We start from the raw sequence: 14,755 nt of genomic DNA on the forward strand, positions 1-14,755 counted from the left end.
AAATATGATTTAGAAATATCAATGTGAATTCATTATTTTAAAACATATTTCCCAGCTTACTGAAAAGGCCTAGAAAAAATGATGTCACAGAGGCAACAAGCATATAAAGCACGTAGATCTTCATTTCTAAAAACCATTTCTCACCAAAAGTAACCAGAGTTCCGTGGTGAATTCCAGGTCTAGGCAGGGAAGGTGCCAATTTTTTTCTGGGTCATTTTTTATTGCCTGAAATCAAGGAGGCACTCAAAGACAAGTGTTAAAAGAAGACAAGAGCCAGCAGGAAAGGACTTCCACTAGCCAAATAAAGGACAATTTGAATATCAAAAAGAAAAATGACTATGACTGTAAAATATTTTTAAAAACCTATGTGTTGGAGCCTAAAAGGCGGAGCCAATATGGCAGTGTGGGAAGATGCAGAGTTAGCGTCTCCACACAACTAGGGCGCCCGCTGGCTGCTGGTGGGGGACTCTGACGCCCAAGGAGACGGGAGGAACTCCAAAGTGAACCAGTAGGATGTAGGGGGACAGAGCGGGGAGGAGAAGTGGAGGCCAGACAGGATCGGCACCTCTGAGGCCAGGGAGATAAGGAGAGGCAGGCGGGAGGGACTCTCCAGGAACAGTGGGAAAGGAGCGGAGGGTGACTGCCCCGCCCACTCGGGCTCAGGGAGCCTGCTGAACTCCCAGGCTGATCCCCTGCCCTCCAAAGCCCCTCCAGACTGCGTGGGTCCTGGGGGGCGTAGGAGGGAGGCCAGGGAGATCATGAGAGGCAGGCAGGAGGGGCCATCCAGGAGGAGTGGGAGAGGAGCAGAGGACGACTGCCCTGCCCACTTGAGCCCAGGAAGCCTGCTGGGCGCCCAGGTGAGGTCCCCTGCCCTCTGAGACCAGGGGTGGGGGGCACACCAGGGCCCCTTCTGTTCCTTGAGCCTAAGCCCCACCCCCCACAGCCCCAAGGGCCTTTTCCAGACCTGTGGGTCCTGAGCATTGGCCCCACCCACTGCCCAAACCTTTCCCTTATTTAGGCCCCACCCTCCACAGTCAAGGCCTCCCCCCCCCTTTTTTTTTCTTTTCCCTGCTCCTCTTTTTTACTATTGTGGTACTGATGTACCTTCCAGTTGTTGATTCATCTATATTTTTATTTTTATATTCTTCCTAACTTACCTATTAGTTTCCTAATCGAATTTTATTTTTTACTTTGTTATTTTTTTTAATTTATTTATTTATTTTTGCCACCCCAGGCGGCTTGTGGGATCTTGGCTCACGAGACCGGGATCGGGCTCAAGCTCCTGTGGTGGGAGCTCTGAGTCTGAACAACTGGACTAACAGAGAACCTCAGACCCCAGGGAATATTCATCGGAGTGAGGTCTCATGGAGTTCTTCATCTCAGCACCAAGACCCAGCTCTACCCAATAGCCTACAAACCCAAGTGTTGGAAACCTCAGGCCAAACAACCAGTAAGACAGGAACACAATCCCACTCATAAAAAAAAAAAAAAAAAAAAAAGAGACAGCAAAAAAATGTCACAGATGAAGGAGCAAGGTAAAAAACCTAACAAGACCAAATAAATGAAGAGGAAATAGGCAATCTACCTGAAAAAGAATTCAGAGTAATGATAGTAAAGATGATCCAGAATCTCAGAAATAGAATGGAGGTACAGATTGAGAAAATACAAGAAATGTTTAACAAAGATCTAGAAGAACTAAAGAACAAACAAACAGAGATGAACACCACAATAACTGAAATGAAAAATACACTAGAAGGAATCAATAACAGAATAATTGAGGCAGAAAAACGAATAAGTGAGCTGGAAGACAAAATGGTCGAAATAACTGCTGAGGAGCAGAATAAAGAAAAAAGAAAAAAGAATTGAAGACAATCTCAGAGACCTTTGGGACAACAGTAAACACACCAACATTCGAATTATAGGGGTCCCAGAAGAAGAAGAGAAAAAGAAAGGCTCTGAGAAAATATTTGACAAGATTATAGTTGAAAACTTCCCTAACATGGGAAAGTAAAGAGTCACCCAAGTCCAGGATAAACCCTAGGAAAAATGCACCAAGACACATATTAATCAAATTAACAAAAATTAAATTCAAAGAAAAAATATTAAAAGCAGCAAGGGAAAAACCAAAAAAATAACATACAAAGGAATCCCGATAAGGTTATCAGCTGATTTTTCAGTGGAAACTCTGCAGCCCAGAAGGGAGTGGCAGGATATACTTAAGGTGATGAAAGAGAAAAACCTACAACCAAGATTACACTATCCAGCAAGGATCTCATCCAGATTTGATGGAGAAATGAAAAGCTTTTCAGACAAGCAAAAGCCAAGAGAATTCAGCACCACCAAACCAGCTTAACAACAAAGACTAAAGAAACTTCTCCAAGTGGGAAACACAAGAGAAGAAAAAGACCCACAAAAACAAACCCAAAACAATTAAGAAAATGGTAATAGGAACATACATATCCATAATAACCTTGAATGTAAATGGATTAAATGTCCCAACCAAAAGACACAGACTGGCTGAATGGATACAAAAACAAGACCCATATATATGCTGTCTACAAGACACCCACTTCAGACCTAGGGACACATACAGACTGAAAGTGAAGGAATGGAAAAAGATATTCCATGCAAATGGAAATCAAAAGAAAGCTGGAGTAGCAATATCCATATCAGATAAAACAGACTTTAAAATAAAGACTGTTACAAGAGATAAGGATGGACACTACATAATGATCAAAGGATCAATCCAAGAAGAAGATATAACAATTTTAAATGTTCATGCACCCAACATAGGAGCACCTCAATACATAAGGCAAATGCTAACAACCATGAAAGGAGAAATCAACAGTAACACAATAATGGTAGGGGACTTTAACACCCCACTTTCACCAATGTACAGATCATCCAGACAGAAAATTCATAAGGAAACACAAGCTTTAAGTGACACAATAGACCAGATAGATCTAATTGATATTTATAGAACATTCCACCCAAAAGTGGCAGAATACAATTTCTTCTCAAGTGCACATGGAACATTCTCCAGGAGAGATCACAGCTTGGGTCACAAATCAAGCCTCAAAAAATTTAAGAAACTTGAAATCGTATCAAGCATCTTTTCTGACCACAGCTATGAGACTGGAAATCAATTAGAGGATAAAAACTGTAAAAAACACAAATACATGGAGGCTGAACAGTGCGTTACTAAATAACCAAGAGATCACTGAAGAAATCAAAGAAGAAATTTTAAAATACATAGAAACAAATGACAACAAAAACACGATGACCCAAAACCTATGGGACGCAGCAAAAGCAGTTCTAAGATAGAAGTTTATAGCAATACAATCTCACCTCAAGAAACAAGAAAAATCTCAAAAAAACAATCTAACCCTACACTTAAAACAACTAGAGAAAGAAGAACAAAGAAAACCGAAAATCAGTAGAAGGAAAGAAATCGTAAAGATCAGAGCAGAAATAAATGAAATAGAAACAAAGAAAACAATAGCAAAGATCAATAAAATTAAACGTTGGTTCTTTGAGAAGGTAAACAAAATTGATAAACCTTTAGCCAGACTCATCAAGAAACAGAGGAAGAGGACTCAAATCAATAAAATTAGAAGTGAAAAAGGAGGAGTGACAATGGACACTGCAGAAATACAAAGCATCATAAGAGACTACTACAAGCAACTAAATGCCAATAAAATTGGCAACCACGAAGAAATGGACAAATTCTTGGAAAGGTACAACTTTCCAGACTGAACCAGGAAGAATTACAAAATATAAACAGAACTATCACAAGTAATGAAATTGAAACCATAATTAAAAATTTTCCAACAAACAAAAGTCCAGGACCAGATGGCTTCACAGACGAATTCTATCAAACATTTAGAGAAGAGCTAACACCCATCCTTCTCAAACTCTTCCAAAATATTGCAGAGGGAGAAACACTCCCAAATTCATTCTACAAAGCCACCATCACCCTGATACCAAAAGCAGAAAAAGATATCACAAAAAAAGAAAATTATAGAATAATATCACTGATGAACATAGATGCAAAAATCCTCAACAAAATACTACCAAACAGAATCCAACAGCACATTAAAAGGACCATACACCATGATCAAGTGGGATTGGTCCCAGGGATACAAGGATTCTTCAATAAACGCAAATCAATCAATGTGATACACCACATTGACAAATTAAGGAATAAAAACCATATGATCATCTCAATAGATGCAGAAAAAACTTTTGACAAAATTCAACACCAATTTATGATAAAAACTCTCCAGAAAATGGGCATAGAGGGAACCTACCTCAACATAAAAAAGGCCATATATGACAAACCCACATCAAGCATCATACTTGATGATAAAAAACTGAAAGCATTTCCACTAAGATCAGGAACAAGACAAGGATGTCCACTCTCACCACCCTTATTCAACACAGTTTTGGAAGACCTAGCCACAGCAATCAGAGAAGAAAAAGAAATAAAAGGAATCCAAATTGGAAAAGAAGAAGTAAAACTGTCACTGTTTGCCGATGACATGATACTATACACAGAAAATCCTAAAGATGCCACCAGAAAACTACTAGAACTAATCAATGAATTTGGTAAAGTAGCAGGATACAAAATTAATGCACAGAAATCTCTTGCATTCCTATACACCAACAACGAAAAATCAGAGAAGTTAAGGAAACACTCCCATTTACCATTGCAACAAAAAGAATAAAATGCCTAGGAATAAACCTACCTAAGGGGACAAAACACCTGTATGCAGAAAACTATAAGACACTGATGAAAGAAATTAAAGATCATACAAACAGATGGAGAGATATACCATGTTCTTGGATTGGAAGAATCAACATTGTGAAAATGACTATACTATCCAAAGCAATCTACAGATTCAGTGCAATCCCTATCAAACTACCAATGGCATTCTTCACAGAATCAGAACAAAAAATTTTACAAATGTTAGGGAAACACAAAAGACCCCGAATAGCCAAAGCAATCTTGAGAAAGAAAAACTGAGTTGGAGGAATCAAGCTCCCCGACTTCAAACTATACCACAAAGCTACAGTAATCAAGACAGTATGATACCGGCACAAAAACAGAAATATAGATCAATGGTACAAGATAGAATGCCCAGAGATAAACCCACGCACATATGGGCACCTAATTTATGACAAAGGAGGCAAGAACATAGAACGGAGAAAAGACAGCCTCTTCAATAAGTGGTGCTGGGAAAACTGGACAGCTACATATAAAAGAATGAAATTAGAACACTATCTAACACCATACACAAAAATAAACTCCAAATGGCTTAAAGACTTAAATGTAAGACGAGACCCTATAAAACTCTTACAGGAAAACATAGGAAAAACACTCTTTGACATAAACCACAGCAAGATCTTTTTTGACCCACCTCCTAGAGTAACAGAAATAAAAACAAAAATAAACAAATGGGACTTAATGAAACCATAAACAAGACAAAAAGACAACCCTCAGAATGGGAGAAAATATTTGCAAATGAAACAACAGACAAAAGATTAATCTCCAAAATATACAAACAACTCTTGGAGCTCAATATCAAAAAAACAAACAATCCAGTTAAAAAATGGGCTAAAGACCTAAATAGACATTTCACCAAGGAAGACATACAGATGGCCAAGAGGCACATGAAAAGATGCTCAACATCACTAATTATTAGAGAAATGCAAATCAAAACTACAATGAGATATCACCTCATGCCGGTCAGTATGGCCATTATCAAAAATTCTAGAAACAATAAATGCTGGAAAGGGTGTGGTGAAAAGGGAACCCTCCTGCACTGTTGGTGGGAATGTAAATTGATACAACCACTATGGAAAGCAGTATGGAGATTCCCTAAAAAACTAAAAATAGAACTACCATATGACCCAGCAATCCCACTATTGGGCATATAACCTGAGAAAACCATAATTCACAAAGAGACATGTACCCCAATGTTCACTGCAGCACTATTTACAATAGCCAGGACATGGAGCCAACCTAAATGTCCATCAACAGATGAATGGATAAAGAAGATGTGGCACATATATACAATGGAATATTACTCAGCCATAAAAAGAAATGAAATTGAGTTATTTGTAGTGAGGTGGATGGACCTAGAGTCTGTCACACAGAGTGAAGTAAGTCAGAAAGAGAAAAACAAATACTGTATGCTAACGCATATATATGGAATCTAAAAAAAAAAAAAATGTACTGATGAACCTAGTTGCAGGGCAGGAATAAATAGGTAGACATAGAAAATGGACTTCAGGACATGGGATGGGAGGGTGAAGGTGGGGCAAATGAGAGTAGCATCAACATATATACACTACCAAATATAAAATAGTTGGCTGGTGGGAAGCAGCAGCATAGCACAGGGAGATCGGCTCGGTGCTTTGCGATGACCTAGAGGGGTGGGATAGGGAGAATGGGAGGGAGGCTCAAGAGGGAGGGTATACGGGGACATGTGTATGCATATGGCTGATTCGCTTAGTTGTGCAACAGAAACTATCACAGTATTGTGAAGCAATTATACTCCAATAAAGATCTATTTAAAAAAACACAAAATCTATGCATCCATAGAGATACTAAAAAAAAAAGAAAAAAGAAAAACCTCATTTGCCACCACTGGAGGTAACTATTACACCAAGTCCTTATCTGAACTTTTTAATTAAAGGGGAAAAAATTAGCAGTAACAATGTTTTAGTAGGAACTATCCAGCACTTATCAGGAAACATTCTCGTTGCAGAATGCCAGCTGATAAATGTGGAAGGAATGATGGAATTAGAAAAATAACTATTCTATAATACATAATAAAACAATTGATTAAGGCAATTGTTTATATCTGGTTAATACCCAAAACATATTAAGAACTCATACAACTCAAGAGCAAAAATTCAATCTGATTAAAAAATGGGCAAGGGCTCTTTATAGACATTTTTCCAAAGACACACAAATAGACAACAGGTACATGAAATGGTGCTCAATATCACTAATCATCAGGGAAATACAAATCAAAACCACAATGAGACCTGTTAGAATGGCTATTAACAAAGAGACAGGAAATAACAAGTGTTGGTGAGGATGCAGAGAAAAATGAATGCTTGTGCACTGCCGGTGGGAATGTAAATTGGTGCAGCCGCCATGGAAAACAGTAGAGAAGTTCCTCAAAAAGTTTAAAATAGAACTACCATACAATCCAGCTATTCCACTTCTGGGTATATATCCAAAGGAGATGAAACCACTATCTCAAAGATAGCTCCCATGTTCACTGCAGCACTACTCACAATAGCCAACACATTGATATAACTAAGTGTCCGTTAATGGATGAATGGATAAAGATGTGATACACACACACACACACACACACACACACAGTGGAACATTATTCAGTTATAAAAAAAAGGAAATCCTGCCATTTGCGACAACGTGGATGGAGCTTGAGGGCATTATGCTAGGTAAATAACTCAGGGGAAAACAAATATTGTATGATTATATGTGTAATCTAAAAGAAACCAAATCTCAAAGATACAGAGACCAGATTGGTGGTTGCCAGAGGCAGGGGGTAAGGGGAATGGGTGAAATTGGTGAAGGTGGTCAAAGGGTATAAACTTCCAGTTATAAGATAAATAAGTCCTGGAAATGTAATGTATAGCATGGTAACTATAGTTAACAAAATTGTATTGTACATTTGAAAGTTGCTAAGAGAGTAAACCTTGAAGTTCTCATCACAAGAAAAAAAATTTGTAACTATCTGTGGTGATGGATTTTAACAAATTATTCTAGTTACTCATTTGGCAATATATACATATTTCAAATCATTATGTTATAAATCTAAAACTAATACAATATTACATATCAACTATCTCAAATGAGTGTCTTATAGACAACAAAAAATTACCGTATTATTCAGCAATTACACTTCTCAAAGTGGTATCTGTATACCCATGTTCATAGCCGCATTATTCACAACAGCTAAAACATGGAAGCACCCCAAGTGTCTACCGACCAATAAATAGATAAGCAAAATGTGGTGTGTGTCCATATATATTATATTGTATTATATATGTATATATATATATATGCACACACACCCACACACATACATACACACACACAATGGAATATTATTCAACTTTAAAAAAGGAAAGACTGCAATGTGCTACAACATGGATGAGCCTTGAGGACATAATGCTAAGTAAAATGAGTCATAAAAAGATAAATACTGTGTATTTTCACTTATATGAGGTACTTAGAGCAGTCAAAATCATAGAGACAAAAAGTAGAACTGTGGTTGCCAGGGGCTAGAGAGGTGGGTGGAATGGGGGTCTTTGTTCAATGCATACAGAGTTTCAGTTTTACAAACAGAAAAGATTTAATGAACATGTATGGTGGTGATGGTTGCATAAAATCATGAATATATTTAATACCATTGAACTGTAGAGTTTAAAATGGTTAAGGTGGTAAATTTTGTTATGTGTATTTTACCACAATAAAAATTTTATTTTAAAAAAGGAGAAATTAAGACAGTCACAGATAAACAAAACCAAAATTCACTGTTAGCAAATCTGCCCTATAAGACATAGTAAAGGAAGTCCTACAGACTGAAATGAAAGGACACTAGACATTAATTCAAATGATCACAAAGATAAAGAACACTGATAAAGGTAACTACTTAGGTAAATATAAAAGGCACCATAAATGGATTTTTGCTTATGTCTTGTATTGTTCAGATGGCAATACTGCCCAAATTGATCTACACAGTCATCACAATCCCTGTCAAAATCCCAGCTGTCGTTTTTGGAGAAATTAACTAATTCTAAAATTCATATAGAAATTCAAAGCACCCCCAATAGCCAATACAATCTTTTTTTTTTTTTTTTTTTTTTTTTTTTTTTCTCCATGGGTTTTTCAAAGTAATTTATTTATTTTTTTTTTTTTTTCCAATACAATCTTAAGAAAAAAAAAAATTGGAGAACACACACTTCTCAATTTCAAAATTTACTATTTGGCTACAGTAATAAAGACAGTATGATATTAGCATAAAGAGATAGATAGATAGATAGATAGATAGATAGATAGATAGATATGGAATAGAGTTGAGAGCATAGAAATAAACCCTTACATTTATGGTAAATTGGTTTTCAACAAGGCTGCTAAGACCATTCAATGTAGAAAAAGAAGTCTTTTTTACAAATGGCACTGGGAAAACTGGATATCCACACGCAAAAGAATGAAGTTGAACTATGTCCTCATACCATACACAAAAAGGAACTCAAAGTAGACCATACACTTAAAAGCAAGAGCCAAAACTAAAACATTCTTTTTTTAAATTGAAGTATAGTTGATTTATAATATTGTGTTAGTTTCAGGTGTATAGCAAAGTGATTCAGTTACTTTTTTCAGATTATTTTCCATTATAGGTTATTACAAGAGATTGAATATAGTTCCCTGTGCTATACAGTAAATCCTTATTGCTTACCTATTTTACGTAGAGTAGTTTTTATCTGTTAATCCCATACTTCTAATTTAACTCTCCCCCTTCCCCCTTTGGTAACCATAAGTTTTCTATGTCTTTGGGTCTGTAAAACTACAACATTCTTAAAGGAAAACATGGGAGTAAGTCTCCGTGACCCTGGGTTAGGCAATGTTTTCTTAGACATGTATGACACCAAGAAGAAAAGCAACAAAAGAAAGAATAGGTAAATGGACTTCAACAAAATTAAAACCTTCTTGGCTTCAAAGCATACCATTAAGAAAATAAAAAGGCAACACACAGAATTGGAGAATTTTTTGTAAATCATATAAGGGATAAGGGACTGGTACACAGAATATATAAAGAACTCTTACAGCTCAACAATAAAAAGACAACTCAATGCTAAAACTGGGCAAAAGATTTGACTAGATGTTTCTCCAAAGAAGATATACAAATATTTAATTAGCACATGAAAAGATGTTCAAGATCATTAGCCATTGGAAAAATGCACATCAAAATCACAATAAGATACCACTTTCACCCCTACTAGGATGACTAAAATTAAAAGAGAGCCAACAGTAAGTGATGACAAGCATGTGGAGAAACTGGAACGCTGATGGAAACGTAAAATAGTGCAGTTAAGTTCCAGAAACAGGCAGTTTCTGAAAATGTTAAACATAGAGTTACCATACTGACCCAGCAATTCCACTCCTAGGTATCTACCCAAGAGAAATAAAAACATATGTTAAGGGACTTCCCTGGTGGCGCAGTGGTTAAGAATCTGCCTCCCAATTCAGGGGGCATGGGTTCGAGCCCTGGTCCGGGAAGATCCCACATGCTGTGCAACAACTAAGCCCGTGCCCACAACTACTGAAACCCGCACGCCTGGAGCCCGTGCTCCGCAAAAAGAAAAGCCACCGCAATGAGAAGTCTGCCCACCACAATGAAGAGTAGCCCTTGCTCGCCACAACTAGAGAAAGCCCACGCACAGCAACGAAGACCCAACACAGTCAAAAAAAAATTAATTAATTAATTTTAAAAAAAACATGTTAACACAAAAACTTTTATATGAGCATTATTCATAAAAGCCAAGAAACGGATACAAGTTAAATGTCCATCAACTGATGAGTGGATAAACAAATGTGTTAAATCCATATAATGGAACAATATTTGGCAATAAAAAGAAGTGAAGTTCTGCTACAACATGAATGAACCTTGAAAACAGTGTACCAGCTTAAAGAAATCAGTCACAAAAGAAACCACATATTGTATCATTCCATATATATGACGTGCCTAGAAAAGGCAAATCCAGAGACACATATTAGATCAGTGCTTGCCTGAGGGGGAGTTTTGGGAGTAACTGCTAATAAGCACAGAGTTTCTCTTTTGGATGATGAAAATGTTCTAAAATTAATGGTGGGACTTCTTTGGTGGAGCAGTGGTTAAGAATCCACCTGCCAATACAGGGGACATGGGTTCGAGCCCTGGTCCAGGAAGATCCCACATGCCACGGAGCAACTAAGCCTGTGTGCCACAACTACCAAGCCCGCATGCCACAACTACTGAAGCCTGTGGGCCTAGAGCCCATGCTCTGCAACAAAAGAAGTCACTGCAATGAGAAGCCCACGCACCACAACTAAGAGTAGCCCCCACTCACCACAACTAGAGAAAGCCTGCGCGCAGCAACAAAGACCGAAAACAGCCAAAAATAAATAAAAATAAAAATAAATAAGTAAATAAACAAATAAATAAAACTAATGGTGATAGTTGTGCATCTTTGTGAATATACTAAAAGCCACTAAATTATACACTTTTTATTGATAAAAAGGTAACTTTTATGACATTTGAATTATATCTCAAGAAAGCTGTTATTTTTATAAAAAGAAAGAAAGAAAGAAAGAATCTTAATAAGACCCAGAGGAACAAAGGAAAGGATGAGCATAGATTTCTTGACAGAAACAGTACACGCCAGAAGAAAATGAAGAAACATCTTTAGAGTACTGAAAGTAAAAATAAATAAATAAATAAACTTAGAATTATACACCCAACAAAAATATCTTTCAAAAATGAAAGTGAAATACTTTTTCAGACTTACAAAAGCTGAAAGAATTCATCAACAGCAGAAATTTTAAATGAAGTTCTTCAGGCAGAAGGAAAATTATATCAGATGGAAACCTGCATTTACATACAAAAAATGAAGCATACTGGAAACTGTAACAATGTAGATAAACTAAAGACTTAATTTTTAATTTAAATCTCCTGAAAATATAATTGACTGTTCAAAGACAAAACAATAACAATGTATTATAAAGTTTATAGCATATGTAAAAGTAAAATGTATGAAAACAATAGGACAAAGGCTGGTAGGGGAGAAATGGAAGTATACTGTGGTAAGGTTCTAATACTATAAGTGATGAAGTTTAGTACTACTTGAAAGTAGATTGTGTTAAATTAAAAGTATAACCATATGCTGGCAAACTACAGCTCACAGACCAAATCTGCCCTGCCACCTGTTTCTGTAAATAAAGTTTTATTAGAATACAGCCACAGTCATTCATTTACATATTGTCTCTGGCTGCTTTTGTGCAACAATGGCAGTGTCAAATAGTTGTGACAGTGATAGTACAGTCTGCCTGGACCTTTACAGAAAAATATTTACTACCTGGATCTTTACAGAAAAAGTTTGCTGACTCTTGGTATACACTGTACATCCTCAAAGAAGCACAAAAAGAGTTATAGCTAATATGCCAACAAAAAAGATAAAATAAAATCATAAAACATACTCAAACCAAAAAGAAGCCTGAAATATAAGAAAAAGAGAACAAAATACAGATGGGACAAGGAGAAAACAAATAGTATTTGATACATTTAATCACAACCATATCAATAATCTTCAAAAAAGGTCTAAACATCTCAATAAAAAGGAAGAGATTATCAGGATGGATAAAAAAGCAAGCCACAGATTGGTTCAGGATGGAGGAGTAGAAGGACGTGCTCTCACTCCATCTTGCGAGAACACCAGAATCACAACTAACTGCTGAACAATCATCGACAGGAAGACACTGGAACTCACCAAAAAAACATACCCCACATCCAAAGACAAAGGAGAAGCCACAATGAGACGATAGGAGGAGCACAATTACAATAAAATCAAATCCCATAACTGCTGGGTGGGTGACTCACAAACTGGAGAACACTTATACCACAGAAGTCCACCCACTGGAGTGAAGGTTCTGAGCCCCACATCAGCCTTCCAAACCTCGGGATCCGGCAATGGGAGGAGGAATTCCTAGAGAATCAGACTTTGAAGGCTAGCAGGATTTGACTGCAAATCGACAGGACTGGGGGAAACAGAGACTCCACTCTTGGAGGGCACACACAAAGTAGTGTGTCCATCGGGACCCAAGGTAAGGAGCAGTGACTCCAGGGGAGACTGAACCAGACCTACCAGCTAGTGTTGGAGGGTCTCCTGAAGAGGTGGGGGGAGGCTCTGTCTCACTGTGAGGACAAGGACACTGGCAGCAGAAGTTCTGGGAAGTATTCCTTGGCGTGAGCCCTCCCAGAGTCTGCCATTAGCCCCACCAAAGAGCCCAGGTAGGCTCCAGTATTGGGTCACCTCAGGCCAAACAACCAACAGGGAGGTAACCCAGCCCCAACCATCAGCAGTCAAGTGGATTAAAGTTTTACTGAGCTCTGCCCACCAGAGCGACAACCAGCTCTACCCACCACCAGTCCCTCCCATCAGGAAACTTGCACAAGCCTCTTAGATAGCCTCATCCACCAGAGGGCAGACAGCACAAGCAAGAAGAACTACAATCCTGCAGCCTGTGGAACAAAAACCACATTCACAGAAAGACAGACAAGATGAAAAGGCAGAAGGCTATGTGCCAGATGAAGGAACAAGATAAAACCACAGAAAAACAAATAAATGAAGTGGAGATAGGCAACCTTCCAGAAAAAGAATTCAAAATAATGACAGTGAAGATGATGCAGGACCTTGGAAAAAGAATGGAGGCAAAGATCGAGAACATGCAAGAAACGTTTAACAAAGACCTAGAAGAATTGAACAAACAAACAGAGATGAACAATACAATAACTGAAATGAAAACTACACTAGAAGGAATCAATAGCAGAATAACTGAGGCAGAAGAACGGATAAGTGACCTGGAAAACAGAATGGTGGAATTCACTGGTGCAGAATGGAATAAAGAAAAAAGAATGAAAAGAAATGAAGACAGCCTAAGAGACCTCTGGAACAACATTAAACGCAACAACATTCGCATGATAGGGGTCCCACAAGGAGAAGAGAGAGAAAAAGGACCCGAGAAACTATTTGAAGAGATTATTGTTGAAAACTTCCCTAACATGGGAAAGGAAATAGCCACTCAAGTCTAGGTAGCGCAGAGAGTCCCATACAGGATAAACCTAAGGAGAAACACGTCAAGACACACAGTAATAAAATTGGCAAAAATTAAAGACAAAGAAAAATTATTGAAAGCAGCAAGAGAAAAACGACAAATAACATACAAGGGAACTCCCATAAGGTTAACAGCTGATTTCTCAGCTGAAACTCTACAAGCCAGAAGGGAGTGTCATGACATACTTAAAGTGATGAAAGGGAAGAATCTACGACCAAGATTACTCTACCCGGCAAGAATCTCATTCAGATTCGATGGAGAAATCAAAAGCTCTACAGACAAGCAAAAGCTAAGAGAATTCAGCGCCACCAAACCAGCTCTACAACAAATGCTAAAGGAACTTCACTAAGTGGGAAACACAAGAGAAGGAAACGACCTACAAAACCAAAGCCAAAACAATTAAGAAAATGGTAATAGGAACATACATATCAATATTTACCTTAAACATGAATGGATTAAAAGCTCCAACCAGAACACACAGGCTTGCTGAATGGATACAAAAACAAGACCAATATATATGCTATCTACAAGAGACCCACTTCAGACCTAGGGACGCATACAGACTGAAAGTGAGGGGATGGAAAAAGATATTCCATGCAAATGGAAATCAAAAGAAAGCTGGAGTAGCAATACTCATATCAGATAAAATAGACTTTAAAATAAAGAATGTTACAAGAGACAAGGAAGGAAACTACATAATGATCAAGGGATCAATCCAAGAAAAAGATATAACAATTTTAAATATATATGCACCCAACACAGGAGCACCTCAATATATAAGGCAACTGCTAACAGCTATAAAAGAGGAAATCGACAGTAACACAATAATAGTGGGGG

General features: G+C 37.6%; 1 protein-coding gene across 2 annotated transcripts in view; it reads right to left on the reverse strand.

The window, feature by feature from the left end:
• The window catches only part of ZSWIM5 (zinc finger SWIM-type containing 5), a 252,624-nt gene that overhangs the window by 154,243 nt on the left and 83,626 nt on the right, over nucleotides 1–14,755 (reverse strand). Inside the window, exon 1 of one of the 2 annotated variants that reach the window (XM_059897963.1) lies at nucleotides 11,596–11,637. The exons of the other annotated variant lie outside the window; for it this stretch is intronic. Coding sequence (XP_059753946.1) covers nucleotides 11,596–11,614 — 19 coding nt within the window. The 5' untranslated portion in view covers nucleotides 11,615–11,637. Of the gene's footprint in view, nucleotides 1–11,595; nucleotides 11,638–14,755 lie in introns of those variants that run through there. 2 annotated transcript variants of the gene reach the window in all.

The sequence above is a fragment of the Balaenoptera ricei genome, chromosome 1 (genome assembly GCF_028023285.1).
Source record: "Balaenoptera ricei isolate mBalRic1 chromosome 1, mBalRic1.hap2, whole genome shotgun sequence".
In the NCBI taxonomy this organism is placed as follows: Eukaryota; Metazoa; Chordata; class Mammalia; order Artiodactyla; family Balaenopteridae; genus Balaenoptera; species Balaenoptera ricei.